Source organism: Salmo salar, chromosome ssa20 (genome assembly GCF_905237065.1).
Source record: "Salmo salar chromosome ssa20, Ssal_v3.1, whole genome shotgun sequence".
In the NCBI taxonomy this organism is placed as follows: domain Eukaryota; kingdom Metazoa; phylum Chordata; class Actinopteri; order Salmoniformes; family Salmonidae; genus Salmo; species Salmo salar.
The window spans coordinates 13,986,832-14,004,996 of NC_059461.1; the positions used below are offsets into that span (position 1 = coordinate 13,986,832).

General features: G+C 41.1%; 1 protein-coding gene across 2 annotated transcripts; it reads left to right on the top strand.

Annotated features, from left to right (window-relative positions):
- The first annotated feature begins 67 nt into the window (after positions 1-67).
- On the top strand, positions 68-17,046 carry si:dkey-98f17.5 (uncharacterized). 2 transcript variants are annotated; one of them, XM_014160803.2, is made up of 12 exons: positions 74-239; positions 1,543-1,654; positions 2,225-2,318; positions 4,836-4,890; positions 9,521-9,661; positions 10,131-10,291; positions 12,329-12,427; positions 13,717-13,862; positions 14,129-14,300; positions 14,512-14,624; positions 14,765-14,852; positions 15,000-17,046. In XM_014160803.2, exons 1-12 carry the CDS (start codon positions 98-100, stop codon positions 15,051-15,053), a joined length of 1,377 nt encoding a protein of 458 aa, XP_014016278.1. In that variant the 5' UTR covers positions 74-97; the 3' UTR covers positions 15,054-17,046. The 2 variants fall into 2 exon arrangements, with proteins under 2 accessions (XP_014016279.1, XP_014016278.1); XM_014160804.2 differs by lacking the exon at positions 1,543-1,654 and having other exon boundaries at positions 68-239.
- Positions 17,047-18,165: the final 1,119 nt, after the last annotated feature.

Genomic DNA, 18,165 nt, shown 5'->3' on the forward strand with positions numbered 1-18,165 from the left:
TCTAGCCGTAACCTCGTCTAAAACGCAAATTGTTCTATCTGTGAGCAAATCATAGACACTGTGCAACACCGTAAACGTTCCCCCTGTCATTTTAAAGATGGTGGAAGGTAGTTATACAGCTGTCATGTCGGGCGGTAGAAAGCCCCGTTCTGTGGCAAACCCTCTGGAATCCGCGATCACCACACCTAGTGAACGAATCTTGAGAGAATGCCACAATTTATATATCGACAGCGAAAACGGTAAATAGCAAGCTATTTCTACACACATAGCCTATAGGATCAATATATCAGCCGTGCATATTCGTCATGCCTGCTGTGCAACAAAGTAGCAATTCATTTAAAAGTTCATGCTTGTGTTACACGTGTTCGAATATTCTACTCTGATCATCAAGCGTTGTCTGTCACTATCCAGTAATGTCACCCACCCCAAACAAACAGGGTATTTTACAGTGGTAAACGTCTTTGTGTTGTTGTTTTAACCAAGTCTTTAACCAAGTGGTTGGGTGTGTATTTGGCATTAAGAAAATGTACAATATTGGTCATATGTCATATTTTAAATAAGAAATATAGCCTACAGTTTGTCAGTGGTGGAAAAAGTACTCAATTGTCATACTTGAGTAAAAGTAAAGATACCTTAGTAGAAAATGACTTAAGTGAAAGTCACCCAGTAAAATACCACTTGAGTAAAAGTCTAAAAGTATTTGGATTTAAATATACTTAAGTGTCAAACGTAAATGGAATTGCTAAAATGTACTTAAGTATCAAAAGTAAAAGTATAAACCATTTCAAATTCCTTATAATAAGCAAACCAGACTACATAATTTCCTTTTTATTTATTTATTGGCAAATAGCCAGAGGCACAATTCAACACGCAGACATCATTTACAAATGAAGCGTTTGTGTTTAGTGAGTCCGCCAGATTAGAGGCAGTAGGGATGACCATTAAGTGTGTTAATTGGACCATTTTCCTGTCAAATTGTAACAAGTACTTTTGGGTGTCAGGGAAAATGTATTGAGTAAAAAGTACATTATTTTCTTTAGGAATATAGTGAAGTAAAAGTTGGCATAAATATAATTAGTAAAGTACAGATACCCTAAAAAAAACAATGTAAGGACTACTTTAAAGTATTTTTACTTCAATACTTTACACCACTGCAGTTTGTTGACCAGATCATGCTCTCGGGGCCTAGGGCCTACTCTATGTTCATGGCCTATTCCCTGAACTAGATAACATCATATGTTCATTTTTGGGAAATGAAGGCATAGATACATTTTTCAACCATTTTTTTTTCTTCTTAAAAATGTGGCATAAGTAAATGTTGTGATATCTGGATAAAGATGGAAAAGGGGTCTTAGAAAACATTGTTGGAAAAAGGACCCATACGTAAGCATTTCACTGTTAGTCTACACCTGTTGTCTACAAAGCATGTGGCAAATAAAATTTGATTAGATTTGATATCACGGCTTGCCTGACCCATACTGAAACGGTAGTGTCCGAATGAAACGAAAGCCAGCTGATCTGTGTATGTCTGTGTGTGTTCAGGGCTGGTGAAGATAGCAAGCCGACTGGGTCTCCGGCTCCTTCCTCCACGGAAGAAGATCATTGTGATGATAATGGGGAACCACTCTGCTGGAAAAAGCTCATTTATTAATTGGTAATATAGCTCCCTAGTATAACTGCTAAGGATCAGCACAGGCTAGGCCACAATCAAGAGCCGAGTCGAGTGTAGGAAGGAAGGAAAGAGAGCAAGAGAAAGAAAAAGGAAGAGGCAAAAATGTTTGTTAAAATGAGGCTGACGAATGTCCACACAGGGACGTGGATTGGAGGTGCTACAAGATACAGTATTAGCCTAGACGTTGTGGTCTAACAATCCGGTGACTTATTTATCCGAGACCTTTCCTAATGGAAAGAAAGGAATCTATCAATTTAGCGAGGATGTGAAATACCTAAGAATGTAGATGCATGATTCTGTTTAATGAATATGACATGTAGAGATTCAGTTTTTGTTTTGCATTTGCTTTGTGTAACATTTTCATTATCACTGTATCCTAAAGGATATCATGAATCTCATAGTCACACATACATTTGAAATCAATAATAACTAGCAAGTTTGATTCTGTGATTTAAAAAAAATATATATTCCCCCAGTGATGGAATTTGTCAATGTGCAGTGGGTTTCACACAATTGTTGACCCAATTTCAATTTCGCTTGCTGCCATTTCAGGTATGTGGAAGAACATATACAGAAAACAGGCGTTGCCATAGAAACGCAGGGATTTACATTCATAACAAGTGGTCGGAAAAGAGAATCACTGACGGTAAGTTTGTAGCACCACGCCACCGCTGCTGCGAATGTCTCTCAAAGCACTTTTAACCACGTTGTGAAAAAACTTGCTTCGTATTCAGCCAGGGGCGATTGAATAGCATAATAATAAGCCTTGTGGTATGCTAATAATTGCTTACCAATGGTTTACTGTTGCTGGCGCCATGAATCTCACTCATTATAGCCATAACTATGATCACTGGAGCCTGTTGTTGGTCACCACTGGTACATATTCAGGAAATCTTTACAGCGTTGGTGCTGTCATGTTAGATGTACACTTTCAAATCATTTCCACTCATTTGGGATTTAGGCAAATGGCTGGATCTACACATTGATGTACAGTGCCCTCCGTAATTATTGAGACAGTGACACACTTGTTGTTGTTTTGACTCTGTACTGCAGCACTTGCAAGTATAAATGATATAATGACTATGAGGTTAGACTGTCAGCTTTAATTTGAGAGTATTTTCATCCATACCGGGTGAGCCGTTTAGAAATTACAGCACTTTTTGTACATAGTCCCCCTGTTTTAGGGGACCGAAAGTATTAGTACAAATTAACCTATACCGTATATATTAAAGTAGTCAAAAGTTTAGTATTTGGTCCCAAATTCCTAGCACGTAATGATTACACCAAGCTTGTAACTCTACACACTTGTTGGATGCATTGGCTCTTTGTTTTGGTTGTGTTTCAGACTATTTTGTGCCCAATATAAATGAATGGTAAATAATGTATTGTGTCCTTTTTGGAGTCACTTTTATTGTAAATTATAATATAATATGTTTCTTAACACTTCTACATTCATGTGGATGCTACCATGAATATGGATAGTCCTGAATGAATCGTGAATAACGACAAGTCAAAGTTAAGAAATGCTAACCACTCACCATAACAATAACAGGGGAGGTTAGCATTTTTGGGGGTATGACATTTGTGTGTCTTAACTTTCTCACTCATCATTATTCACAATTAATTCAGGACTATCTGTAACCATGGTAGCATCCACATGAATGTAGAAGTGTTTAGAAGCATATTATATTCTTATTTACAATAAAAGTGACTTGAAAATTACACTACATTATTTACCATTTGTATTTATTGACTTTTTGTATTTGTATTAATTAGGGATCCCCATTAGCTGTTGCCAAGGCAGCAGCTACTCTTCCTGGGGTCTAGACACATTAAGGCACTTACATTACATGTACAATAAAACAGTACGTCATATGGCATTATTACACTACTACATATCTACAGTACAAAATGTATAATACCACCATACTACAATGTACGTGCGTGTACTAGCGCTTGTGTGCGTATGCAATGTTTCTGTACTTTGTGTGTGTCTCTTCACAGTCCCCGCTGTTCCATAAGGTGTATTTTTACCAATTATATTCTATTGGGCACAAAATAATCTAAAACGCAACCAAAACAAACAGCAAATTCATCCAACAACATAGGTTAACAAGCTTGATGTAATTATTGGGTGCTAGGAATATGGGACCAAATACTACACTTTTGACTACTTTAATATACATATAAGTGAATTTGTCCCAATACTTTTGGTCTCCTAAAATGGGGGGACTATGTATAAAAAGTGCTGTAATTTCTAAACAGTTCCCCCGATATGGATGAAAAGACTCTCAAATTAAAGGGGATAGTCTGCACTGTGTCATTTCAAATCCAAGTGCTGGAGTACAGAGCTAAAAGAAGAAAATATGCTTCACTATCCCAGTAATTATGGAGGGCAATGTATTCACATATGAATGTAAGTTCCTTTGGATAAAAGCTTCTGCTAAATTACATATGATATATTCTGTATATTACATTGGGACGTGGTTGCATCTTGATATATTACTCTACTTTTGAGGTCTGAAAAAAATCGAACAAACTTTCATTTGATGACTTGAATAATGTCACTGCAGTGAAATTGTGCTAGTATGAGTTAGGTTAGTTTAAATAAACCAAGCGTGCATGTACCATGCAACACACAGATAATGCTGCACGCATTACATCTAGTTTTGACATTATTTTAACTCCTTATAGTTGTACAATGCGATGAGATGCATGTATGCCCGTGTAAACGTAATGGTACATACAGTGGTGACGGCTCACTCTGCATGCTGCTACATCCCCAGAAGGGCTGGGCTGCACGCAGAGAGAGAGAGAGAGAGAGAGTGGCATATTTGCAGTATCATCAGGCTAGGCAACAAGCTTCTTTCTTTCTCTCTCTCGCTCTCCCTCCCTCCCCTACCTTGGTGAAGGAGATGAAGATGAATAATGTAATTATAGTGAAGGACTGGAAGGATGATCTGCTTTATATACAGGAAGGGCTTAAAGCCATGCGCGAGCTGCAGCAAAGCCCCTGGCATTGAGACCAAGACTATCGCCTCGCCTGGCTACTCCAGGAGGAAGACATCTTTCTGACCAGCTGGGCTCCCAACAAGTCCACACGTAGCTAGACATTTTCTGTCTGTTCCTACCACCTCTCTCACTATCTTTTTATCTTCCACAGGGAAATGCCACGCTCCATCTCTACCCTCATTTCCGACCACTCCTGGAGTTCAAAGGTAGGGTTTCCCCTGTCGTCAGAAATTCTTTCCAGTGTACCTGGTATGAGTCTGTTTGTGGCACAATTTATGTTTTTCTCTTGCGTGAGTAATTACAGAGTAAAAACTTCCACAGCTTTATATTCTGCCTATTTCACTGTTTTTTTTTTTTTTTAATGCTGTATTCCTATTTTGAACCCATTGTCGTTTTCACAGCGGCAGGAAAGTCTGCACACCTGTAACTTCATGACTCATTTGTGTGCTTCTGTCCATTATTCTTATGGTAGGCACATTTTGGTGCACCTCAGAACCACCTAAATGTGTTTACTCTGGAGCAGATTTTGCTCCTGTTAAGTTTTCATCTATTCTGTTCAGGGAGGACTAAAACACACAAATGTTAGTAAATACAGACCATTTCACGGTAAACTGTTTTAATTCCCTTTAATTAATGCAAACTTTACGCTGGTGTAAAGGCTTAAAAGAGCAATGCAGTCAAAAACATTATTTTCCAGTGTTTTATATATATTTCCACACTGAGGTTGGAATAATACTGTGAAATTGTGAGAATTATGATTAATGCACTTTTTAGTGTATGCGCTGTTTGAAAAGACCGCCGGAAATGTCATATTCATTTTCACTCTGTCAGGCGGTCTATGTTTTTAATAGACCAATAACAAACAACAGATCGTTTTCAAGTTACACGTCCCTCCCATTCGGCTCCTCCAATTAGGCCCCTCTCTCAGACCACTCCCAGACAGTCCTAGCACAATTCTTGCTTGAGAAATTGCATTTTGCTAAGAGGCCATTTTTTATTGTTTTCAATTAAAAGTGTAAAAATTATCACAGTAATTGTTACCCAGAAATTATTTGATATTGAGATTAAAAATGTCCTGGATACAGCTAGCTATTTATCTCCACATCACCACCGACACCAACGCCGTTCTCCAAAGACATGTTGAGATGTTATTAAGCGGTGGAGGATGACTCATCAAAATCTGTCCTCCGTGAGATTATTGCCATTTGTTTGCTGGTTTACACTGTCTTTCAAGACTAATGTCCCTATTTGCTTGATACTCTTGTCAGAACAAGCGTGTGCACTCTTGAGGAACAGGTGTTTAATCAAGTAATATGTTTAGTGTCATTTCCACAGTGTTGGAACAGCATTCTTTAATCAAAGTCATGTCAAGAGGTTACATGTTCAGATCTCAAATTTGATGTACTGCATCGAAATGGCATGTCAAGTTATCCGTTTTGACAGCCGTCAGTTTGGTCCAACTCTGGTTGGGTAACCTATACTACAGTACTTGAGTTTGCCTGGATTGGGTTTAACACAGGCGGCTCTGGAGCCATGTGTATCAAACTAGATCGGCGTCCCCTGTCCCTACAATCTTATTAATTGTGACCTAAAAGGCTAAACTGATCATAAATCGGCACTTCTACTTCGAGACACTTGATATAAACACCCCCATGCCATGTGCTGCCCCGCAGGGTCACGTTGTCTTGCAGTCTTGGGTGATGCAGCATTTTTTCGCAGCCTTTGACCTTATCCTGGTGCACTGGATATGCCGGGTATCTATCCCTCTGTCTGTGGGGGCAAGCCCAGCACTAGCAGGGCCAGAATAGAATATCACTCTCTTTACCTTTTCACCTTTCAAGAGGCTTATTGGTGGGGGCCTCTTGCAATGAAGGATTCTATCCCATACTGGGGCAGCATGTCTGTATCTAATCTATTTGATTTGTCTATTTTTAGATGTTCTTCTTGCATAATGACAATGGTAAAAGCACAAGTTGTCTTCTGTCTGTCAACCCCTATAGGGACGGACACAGGAGTCTGCGCTGCACCCTTAATGTCTTAGAACTGGACCCAACTGGAGCGCAGTAATGGGCGCTGGACCTCATTTAACTGTGTTTGACATGCCCCTCTGTTGTGCCGTGAAAGGGACCTTGTCCTTGAGTCTTGGTTGTGCTGGGATTGGAGACAGGGCCGTGTGGGTGGAAATCTATGGAGACGTCTCATCTCGTCTCGAGCCGCTAGGGAGATTGACGCATTAGGGGAGCGAGCAGCCGCGTTGATATAGGAGAATGTTGGGAATGCTAATGTGCACCAACAGCAAGAGCAGCACAAGGCTGTGATTTGTACTGACTGGTAACACCTGCCTCTCGCAATGATAAAGCCCCAGTGTCATCCCAAGTGGGGGAGGAAGGTGGGTATGTGTCTCTCAACAGTCATCCTGTTCTGATTCTGAGAGGGAAGGGGTTGGGGGGAGGGGGAGTGTCAGTCATAGCTAGAGTACATGGTGTGTGTGTGTGTCATGTAACCCCCACTGTGCGTTGCTTCACAGTCGTTCTTCACTGGCTAGCTTTATGTCTCACTCCCCTCTGTAAAGCTGCCAGTTGAAGAGCTGTTGTGGGTAACTATGACTACAGACCTCTCTGCAGATGGGGACGGTAAAGGCATAATTCAGACCTTACGAGTCAAATTGAGGGTTGATCTGAGGCCGTGTTTTGTTTTTGTCTGAGTAGAGGGTTTTTAGTGAAGTAGCCTACTGCACTGTACTACTTGTTCTGGATCCAATCAAAAGGTTATTGAAATTGTTTACAAATGGTTCATCCTAATTGTTACTGCAGGCGTATGCAAAATCGTAAAAAAAGAAAAGAAAGTAGAGTAGACAGTCTTTGCATTCTTGCAGACTAGCGCTGCGGGCATCGTCCTCAGCTTTCCAAGTATTGACCGCACTGCAGCTTTATGGGCAACAAATAAAACAGATTTTAGTGGTGACAGCCTTCAACGGGACTCCACTTCTTATTTATCACCCACAACTTCTCCAGAAGGGACACACTTTAGTCCAGCCTCCTTTACAGCGCCTTTGACTTTTTCTACATTTTATTGTGTTTACAGCCTGAATTTAAAATGGATTCAATTTTAGATGTTTTTTGTCACTGGTCTACACAAATAATGTCACTGGTCTACACACAATACCACATCATGTCAAAGTGGAATCATGTTTTCCATTTTTTTTTTTACAACTTAATTACAAATGGAAAGCTGAAATGTCTTGAGTCAATAAGTATTCAACCCCTTTGTTTTTGGCAAGCTTAAATAAGTTAGGAGTAAAAATGTGCCTAACAAGTCACATAATAAGTTGCATGGACTCACTCTGCATGCAATAATAGTGTTTAACATGGTTTTTGAATGATTACCTCATCTCTGTACCCCAATTATCTTTAAGGTCCCTTAGTCGAGCAGTGAAATTCACAGATTCAACCGCAAAGACCAGGGAGGTTTTCCAATGCCTCGCAAAGAAGGGCACCCATTGGTAGATGGTAAAAAATGAAAAGCAGACATTGAATATCCATTTGAGCATGGTGAAGTTATTAATTAAAATTGGTGTCTCAATACACCCAGTCACTACAAAGATACAGGCGTCCTTCCTAACTTAGTTGCCGGAGAGGAATGAAACCGCTCAGGGCTTTTCACCATACCAATGGTGACATTAAAACAGTTAGAGTTTAATGGCTGTGATAGAAAACTGAGGATAGATCAACAGCATTGTAGTTACTCCACAATGTTAACCTAATTGACAGAGTGAAAAGAAAGAAGCCTGTACAGAATTTTAAAAAAGATTCCAAAACATGCATCCTGCACTAAAGTAATACTGCAAAGCAATTCACTTTTTGTCGAGAATACAAAGTGTTATGTTTGGGGCAAATTCAATACAACCCATTACTGAGTACCACTCTCCATATTTTTAAGCATAGTGGTGGCTGCATCATATTATGGGTATGCTTGTAATCATTAAGGACTGGGGAGTTTTTCAGGATTAAAAAGAAACGGAAAGGAGCTAAGTACAGGCAAAATCCTAGAGGAAAACCTGGTTGAGTCTGCTTTCCACCAGACACTGGGAAATTAATTCACCTTTCAGCAGGACAATAACCTAAAACACAAGGCCAAATCTACACTGGAGTTGCTTACCAAGACGACAGTGAATGCTCCTGAGTGGCCGAGTTACATTTTTGACTTAAATCTATTTGGAAAATCTATGGCAAGACCTGAAAATGGTTGTCTATCAATGATCAACAACCATTTTGACAGAGCTTGAAGAATTCTTAAAGAATAAATGACAAATGTTGCACAATCCAGGTGTGGAAAGCTCTTAGAGACTTACCCAGAAAGACTCACAGCTGTAATCGCTGCCAAAGATGCTTCGACAAAGTATTGACGCAGTGAATACTTATGTAAATTAGATATTTATGTATTTCATTTGCAAACATTTAAAAAAACATGTTTTCAGTTTGTCATTATGGAGTATTGTGTGTAGATGGGTGAGGGAAAAAATATATTTAATAAATTTTGAATTCAGGCTGTAACACAACAAAATGTGGAATATGTCAAAGGGTATGAATACGGTATGAATACTTTCTGAAGGCACTGTATGCACACAGACAGTCCCGATTCACTCCTTACCTCTTCTTCTTGGCCCGTTCAATGGTTGCAGATATGGAAGGTAGAAGCAATATGGTGGAAGCTCCACCACTACACTGCTTACACCTATACAGACCTTACAGATCTGATCAAGTTAAAGGGTTCGGGCCAAGGGGGAGGGATAGGGAGAAAATTGGGTCCGGCTGACTTTGTTGGCGTGTGTTGTAGGTGTTACGGACTATCTGTCGGCTGAGATCTCCACCTCCAAGCAGAAGAAGTTTAGTCTGGTGACGTTCGTGGACACACCGGGCCTGGTGGATGGGGACATGGTCTATCCCTTTGATGTCAACCGCGCGATCACCTCGTTTGGTATGACTCATTCCCTTCGCTGGTGTGGCTTGATATATTGTTAAAGCACACATTCTCACCCACACACACACCCTGATCCCGTCACATAGGCAGGACTGCATCACCTTGTGTAATCATTCTGTTATGTTGGTGCGTGGGGGAGGATGGGATAGCACAAAGAGGATCTTTTGTAATCACTCTGATGCCTAGTCACTTTACCCTGCCTTCATGTACATATCTACCTCAAATACCTCCTACCCCTGCACATTATCTGGTACTGCTACTCCCTGTATATAGCTACATTTTTATTTATTTTATTCCTCTTGTGTTGCTATTTTTAAACTCTGCAATGTTGGGAAGGGCTCTTAAGCAAGCATTACACGGTAAAGTCTACACACCAGTTATTCGGCGCATGTGACAAATATTTTTTTGGGGGGGATTTGATTGTATCTTTTATAAACGCATTCTACATGGGGGTGCCTCTTTCCAGGGGAGCAGGCGGACCTGATCTTTGTGTTCTTCGACCCCATGGGCCAGGCGCTGTGCAAGCGCACACTCAACATTGTGGAGAAGCTGAGCGATAAGGTTGCGGACAAGCTGCGCTTCTACCTCAGCAAGGCAGATGAAGCCGGGAGGGAGACGGACAGACAGGTCAGTTACTCTTTGACGATGTACTGTCCATTTAACCTCCATCTAGATCCCTCTGCTGTCCATGCAGTGACTGGATCGATGTCTGTGGAGAGAATTGTGTGTTGGTTTATGCTAGCTGGTTCAGAATGGATTAGATTTTGAAGCCCATTATAGCAGTTGCTGTATGGTATAACAAATTTGATTTAACTTGGCAATTTTAATTACATCTACTATTTTTATCACATCCTAATTAAGCAATAAGGCCCGAGGAGGTGTGGTATATGGCCAATATACAACGGCTAAGGGCTGTGTCCAGGCACTCTGCGTATACCATAGCCCTTAGCCGTGATATATTAGCCATATTCACAAATCCCTGAGGTGCCTTATTGCTATTATAAACTGGTTACCAATGTAATTAAAGTAGTAAAAATAAATGTTTTGTCAACCCGTGGCATACGATCCAATACAGTGTATTCAAAAAGTATTCAGACCCCTCCCCCTTTTCCACATGTTGTTACTTTACAGCCTTATTCTAAAATGGATGAAATAAAATAAAAAATCCTCATCAATCGACACACAATACCCCATAATGAGGATTTTAGAAATGTTTGCACATTTATTAAAAATAAAAAAGATACATAAGTATTCAGACCCTTTGCTATGAGACTCGAAATTAAGCTCAGGTGCATCCCGTTTCTATTGATCATCCTTGAGATATTTCTACAACTTGATTGGAGTCCACCTGTGGTAAATTAAAAATGATTGGACATGATTTGGAAAGGCACAAACCTGACTATATAAGATCCCACAGTTGACAGTGCATAACAGAACAAAAACCAAGCCATGATGTCCAAGGAACATAGAGTTCTGAGACAGGATTGTGTCGGCACAGATCTGGGGAAGGGTACCAAAACATTTCTGCAGCATTGAAGGTCCCCAAGAACACAGTGGCCTCCATCATTCTTAAATGGAAGAAGTTTTGAACTACCAAAACTCTTCCTAGAGCTGGACGCCCAGCCAAACTGAGCAATCGGGGGAGTAAGGGCCTTAGTCGGGGAGGTGACCAAGAGCATGATGGTCACTCTGACAAAGCTCCAGAGTTCCTCTGTGGAGAACCTTCCAGAAGGACAACCATCTCTGCAATACTCCACCAATCAGGCCTTAATGGTAGAATGGCCAGACGGAAGCCACTCCTCAATAAAAGGCACAAACCAAGATTGAACTCTTTGGCCTGAATGCCAAGCGTCACGTCTGAAGGAAACCTGGCACCATCCCTATGGTGAATTATGTTGGTGGCAGCATCATGCTGTGGGGATGTTTTTCAGAGGCAGGGACTGGGAGACTAGTTAGGATCGAGGGAAAGATGAGCGGAGCAAAGTACAGAGATCCTTGATGAAAACCTGCTCCAGAGCACTCAGGACCTCAGACTGGGGTGAGGGTCCACCTTCCAACAGGACAACGACCCTAAGCACACAGCCAAGACAACGCAGGAGTGGCTTCGGGACAAGTCTCTGAATGTCCTTGAGTGGCCCAGCCTGTGCTCGGACTTGAACCGGATCGAACATTTTCTGGAGAGACCTGAAAATAGCTGTGCAGCAACGCTCCCCATCCAACCTGACAGAGCTTGACAAGATCTGCAGAGAAGAATGGGACAAACTCCCCAAGTACAGGTGTGCCAAGCATCATACCCAAGAAGACTCGAGGCTGTAATCGCTGCCAAAGGTGCTTCAACAAAGTGCTGAATAAAGTAAGTCTGATATTTCAGTTTTTGCCTTGTCATTATGGGGTATTGTGTGTAGATTGATCAGGGGGAATAAACGATTTAATCCATTTTAGAATAAGGCTGTAATGTAACAAAATGTGGAAAAAGTCAAGGGATCTGAATACTTTCCGAATGCACTGTACACCACGGCTGTCAGCCAAGCAGCATTCAGGGCTCGAACCAACTAGCTTATAATATGTGTTATAGCACATATTACTTCCCCAAGCTTAGAATATTGCATACATGGAATCTCTCTAGAATACTTTTGTTTTCTTTTGTTGTTTTCCCATGAACAGCGTGTCATGATGCAGATAGTTCAGGAACTGTGTCGCCGACCGGGGCTGAACAAGTGTGGCTTTGAGATGCCCACCATATACATCCCTAACCCCCAGAAGGTAAGACATCATGGACTAAGGCTAGATCTATCCCAGAGACCTCGTTCAAAATATAAAACTCTGCGCAAAGTCACAAATGTAGGTTGAAAAGTATTCTCAAAGCATTTCCTGATATTTCAATGTGTGTGGACAATGAGAACAAAATGTATTGGTGTTTTTTCACAGGATATTTAGGCCCTACCGCTCTCTGCCCCATTTAGCTTGCCTCACAGTTAATTTGACAAAGTCATTCAAGTAGTGGTAAAGATGAAGATTGCATTTTCAGCTACTACTTTACCAGGTATTTGTTTTATACATTTCTACAGAACTGATCATTAATAGGGCAAGTAGGATATATATGAGGCTTTTATGTGCAAAATAATTACATTTTGAAACCATGTGGACGGATGAGAATCCCCAAAAATTGCTTTAGTAAAATATTGAACCCATGACACTGTCCTCTGGAGGGAGGCTATGGAGTTGTTTGAGAGCATTTCCGTCAAGTGTAGCCTACTCCCTTTAATCGATCTTCAGCTTTTGAACATAGTTTGGTTAGGTCTGGATTTAAGGCACTCTTGCTGTGGAAGGTAAATCCTCCTGATCAGGAGATCTGATGGCTGTGGATGGCTGAGAACAGGATGAATCACTTGTGTTATGACAGCTGGGAGAGTTATATTCCGTCTCAGTGGGACTAGGGGTTATAAACCAACTGGCCTGATCAGCCACCTTTAGCAGCCTCAGACCTGAGTAATGGTTCCCTCATCCGGTGATCAATGGTCGTCAGGCTGTGCGATGGATGGTCGGTGGATTTTTGCGTTCGTCCTGCACCGATGAATTACTGCTGAGAGAGGGAGGCCCCACTATACCAGAAAGTACACGATGTGACGGAGTCAGTGATCTAAGCACCCGACTCTGGACTACAAAGTCCCCTGGCAACAGGGGTTCGAGCCCCGTCTCGGCCGCTCTCTGTCTATACTCCTACTATCTGTCTCCCTCTCTACATTTACCGCTGTACTGTGAAGAAGAATTTTTTTTTTTTTAAAGTGTATGTATGTATATATACAGACATAAATCAAAGTGCACATGGCTGTTAAAAAGAACTAGATATAACCACAACTAGGGGGGTCAGGGTAGGAGTTAACACCTCTTTAGATTTTAGCACCAAACTTTCCAGTCTTTCCTTCTCAAAACTCCAAGACACATACAGTAAATCAACATCAGAAGTGAATCAAAATGCATTGTGTACTTTATGGACGATGATGTTGTGTGACAAAGAGGTTGGCTGCTTATTCCTCTGTCCTGTTGTCCAGCCGAGCCGGTGTGTGAACCAGATCGACGGAGTGTGTCAGACGATAGAGAAGACCATCAACCAGGCCGTCCAGAAGACTCTGGACCAGCTGGAGAAGGACTGTGACCTCATCTCCTCCACAATCGACAGCAAATTGTCCCAGGACAGGTAAGAGAAGGAAACAGTAGGTATCCTAGTGGTTTGCGAGGTGGACCAGTAACACGAAAGGTTGCTCGTTCAAGTCCCGGGTCGGGTGACGCAAAAGTGGGGCTTGAACTGGCCACTGGAGAGCTGCTGGTGTCATTCTACCCTTGTGCCCTTAAGCAAGGCACTGAACCCCAAAAATATGGGACCAGGCTATTCCTCTCTTATTGCCTTTACATGCCACAAAGCTCCATTAACCCCAGGGCCTCTGTCTGTCTGTGTTCCTGCAGGGCGGACGTGAGTTTCAACAGCAGTGTCCGTCTGCACTCCTTCCTGTGTGGGGCACTGGGCATCCTACTGCCGTGCCTTTTCATCCTCAGCTTCATCGTTAACACCCTCACCCCAGAGGAGCTGCAGGAGCTACTGGGAGATGGGCTGGCCAAAGCCCTTGGGCTCTCCATGGTAGGTAACCTCTGACTCCTAACCCCTGACTCTAACATTCATACCCTGAATTTCAAATCGCCCCCCTAGCCACTCCTGTAGATGCATTACGATGCAGCTCTAATGCATTTTAAGACTTGTCATGAGCATGACCAACCAAGAATAAGAATAATATCCCGTTTGCCTCAAAATACTGTTCTAAATACTGCTGTTGTTATGCTCGTCTCAACAGGGTGTAGTTGTCTTTCTGTGGACCTGGATACCAGAGGATTTCCAGATATTGTTTATGATCATATTTGGTGTACTCTGCTACTTTTTCTTTTGTCTTGCCAAGTATTTTGCCCGGTAAGCAAAATCACTGTTTCTCTCTTTTTCTCACGCACAAAAAAACACACACTAATCCTTTGCTTACTCCATTTTTTCCCCCTCATGGAAAACGTTTCCCACTTTGATTGACAGCCGTTGTCATGTGATTGTGTCCTCAGCCAAGGGAATAGGACTCTGACGAAGAAGGAGAAGAGAAGCCTCACAGAGTACAGCGATTACGTCCAGGATGTCGTCAAAGCCAAGAAGGTGCGATTTCATTGCAATAATTCTCATTCGGCAATTCGGTCGAAGAAGTTGTGTATTCAAGTGTGTCGATTTAGATATATTTCTGAGGCATGAAATGCGCTACTGGGTACATATCATCTGTATTCCATTCTCAACTTATTTCAACAGGGAAAGCTATACGAGGAGTATCTCGCGCAGTGTGCTGCTGAATATGACTTCTGATAAGGGGCGGATCCATCTGAAATCTACATGCCGGACTTTCTCGTGGATTAATTGTTTTGTAGGACGTCTTCGTGTTTTCATAATCACACTGGTCAAGGGCTCACATGCCTAGGATTGCACCATTTGGGAAGCTTGCTGGTACATTTATAAACATTTACATGCCACTGCGGGGGGAGTAGTTATTTCTGTAAAAAAACTCATTCTGATTGGCTGGGCCTGGTTCCCAAGTGTGTGGGCCTATGTAGATTAGGGCCTAATTTATAAATTTATATTGACCGATTTCCTTATACAAACTATAACTGAGTACAATTTTTGAAATTGTTGCATTTTGCATTCATATTTTTGTTCAGTGTATAACTCAATTTGTGAGATACAGTATATACTGTGAGAGAAATATAAAGTGCCTTTTTAGTTGGAAAACTGTGATTTTAAGAAGTATCTCAATCTGAAATTTCTCGTGACTTTTTCAGGACGTGTATGTATTTACATCTGAAAGCATGTATGGGACTGTTTACTTGTTTATAGGCTACCTTTCTTAAATGACTCTCTAAGCTAAAAAAACAAACTATTAGCTAGCAAGGTGTTTCTTGATGTCTTTTTGAAACATCTTAGATTATAATGTTGGAACGTGCTTGGGGGATCCTTTGACATTTTGTAATGAATATGTTGTATTACAAACTACAGTATCAGTAGAAGTGTCTATTCTGGACAAGAAATCAAAAATCTCCATAATGCTGATTAACACGAACAAGTGTGTCGACAGTGATTTTTGTTTTCTTCTATGGGAATGCAAAGGTAGAGATGATGATGACGTGTCAACACTGTGTGGCAGGGAATGCTATTTTATAGCAATATATGGAGACACATCAACTATTTTAAAAGGCCTGACTTTTGTACCAGACTGCTTCCACATGGTTAGCAAATTAAATACAACGGTCAGTTCGGTCAGGGCTTTCTCCTGCCTCCTATTTCCGTTCATGAATAAGATTCCCAAAACAGAATGTAGAATGGTTCGCACAGCACAGTATAGTAGTGAAAGGTGTGAGAAGTATTTTTAAGCAATAACGGCCAGAGGTGTGGTATATCGGCAATATACCACGGCTAAGGGCTCTTCTTAAGCACGACGCAACGCGGAGTGCCTGGACACAGCCCTTAGCCGTGGTATATTGGCCATATATCACAACCCCCCCCCCCCCAGGTGCCTTATTGCTACTATAAACTGGTTACGAATGTAATTAGAGCAGCACAAATAAATGTTTTGTCATACCCGTGGTATACGGACTGATATACCACGGCTGTCAGCCAATCAGCATTCAGGGCTCGACCCACCCAGTTTATAATCCTGCTTGTGAAGTGAAGCCCTGACTAAGCACTGATGTGTATTTCACCTCCTGAATGTCTCATGTTGTTTGGTAGTACATGGTTATAATACTTAATTATATGGATTAGTATACCGTTTGTCTTACTGCTAGTCGTTGGACCAGTGAAACGTAAAATAACTTACCCGACAATGCCTTCAATGAATACAGTATATATTTATTGGCCTCATAAGGTGCCCTGTTTGAGGTCATTTATACTTGTACAATGCAGAATACCTCCACTGTGTGCTGTTTGCAATAATGTTTCAAACTGTAAACACAACGTTTGGATCTGTCTTCGATGTAGCTTTAGGGAATAATCACAACTGAAGTTCTTGTGAAATGGTGCTGTTCTTACATGTATTAGGATTCTTGTGTACTGGTGTTTTCAGATGTTATTTATTTTTCAATATAATATACTTGTTAAATTATGTAAATGTATCCTGTTTTTTGCATTTTCCTTAAAGCATATACTTTTTGCTTGTATAACTTCTAGAATGTCTTTCTTCAACTGTCTGATAAGCTGAAGCCTAGTTTACATGTTGCAGTGCCTCAAAGTAGGAGGCCTCATACATTTTTAAGATATACTCTGTAACAACAATGTAATATAAGTTAATTAAATGTTTTCTGATTAATCCTGTGTATTGTTATTTATATTTTCTATCACGATCACAAACCAGGGATCAGTTTCTGAGAACTAGAACGTTGCATTTAAAACTGGTCCAGTGTCTATATAGGTTCTGACACTGTTTTGTGTAAAGCTCTATTTACATATTTCCCAGAGTGCCTTGCCTTTTGGGTGAAGTGTAGTTACTACCCATAAATGTATTTGACAGAGACATGCTTGTTGTATTCATCCATTTTCAGTCTTGTACCCTTCAAGGGAGATCCTAAGCAAATTTAACACAATACAACAAGCTTTTCGTAAGGCCTTATTTTTGAGGTGTAGTTTTACCCTGAAATTCATGGTTTACAGCAGTGATGGGAAACTGAGGCTTTCTGTCCACAATGCACATTAGTGACATCTGCTGGTCAGCAATATGGCAGTGTGATTTAAAAAAAAGAAATGATTCGCCACTGTTTTAATCAAAACTCCGTGGTGCAGTGGTAAATTGTCCTTAGTAGCCTATAACCAGGTTCTCATCACGCTTCCCTTTTTGCCTTCAAGTTGACCATTTTTTTAAAAATGTAATCGATGTCATTATTTGGGATGCTTAATTAAGCAATAAGGCACGAGGGGGTGTGGTATATGGCCAATATACCACGGCTAAGGGCTGTTAGGCACAGCCGTGGCATATTGGCCATATGCCACAAACTCCCGAGGTGCCTTATTGCTATTATAAACTAGTTAGCAATGTAATTAGAGCAGTAAAAATACATGTCATATCCGTGGTATACGAATATGTAGAGGCAGTTGCTGTGCGTTCTGTGTGGCGCATACGTTTGATTTATCGAAGTATGAGTCAAATTGTATGCGTAGACTGCTAGACAGAAATGGTAGCAGAAGGTAAATGTTTAACTTTTGTTAAACATATCCAGATGATGCTGGATATGTGCAACGACACTGTCGGTGGGATCAAGGCGTTAGCAATTTTGACTCATGCTTTGGAGCTCTGGTATCAACCGTAACATCACTAGTTTACAGGCCACATCAGCCCTGCAAGTCACATTATGCTGGCTTGCAAAGTGATGTGTAATTCCCATTGGAATCCAGCCCGAGTGGGGATAGCCAACATTTGGAATGACTGCTGGGT

Bases quoted from the DNA above. Each gene is read 5' to 3' on its own strand.
- si:dkey-98f17.5 (XM_014160803.2), top strand. From the start codon at position 98: ATGGTGGAAGGTAGTTATACAGCTGTCATGTCGGGCGGTAGAAAGCCC. The intron at 1,655-2,224 runs GTAATATAGCTC...CTGCCATTTCAG, and splicing joins AAAAGCTCATTTATTAATTG to GTATGTGGAAGAACATATAC. The intron at 14,301-14,511 runs GTAGGTAACCTC...TCGTCTCAACAG, and splicing joins AAGCCCTTGGGCTCTCCATG to GGTGTAGTTGTCTTTCTGTG.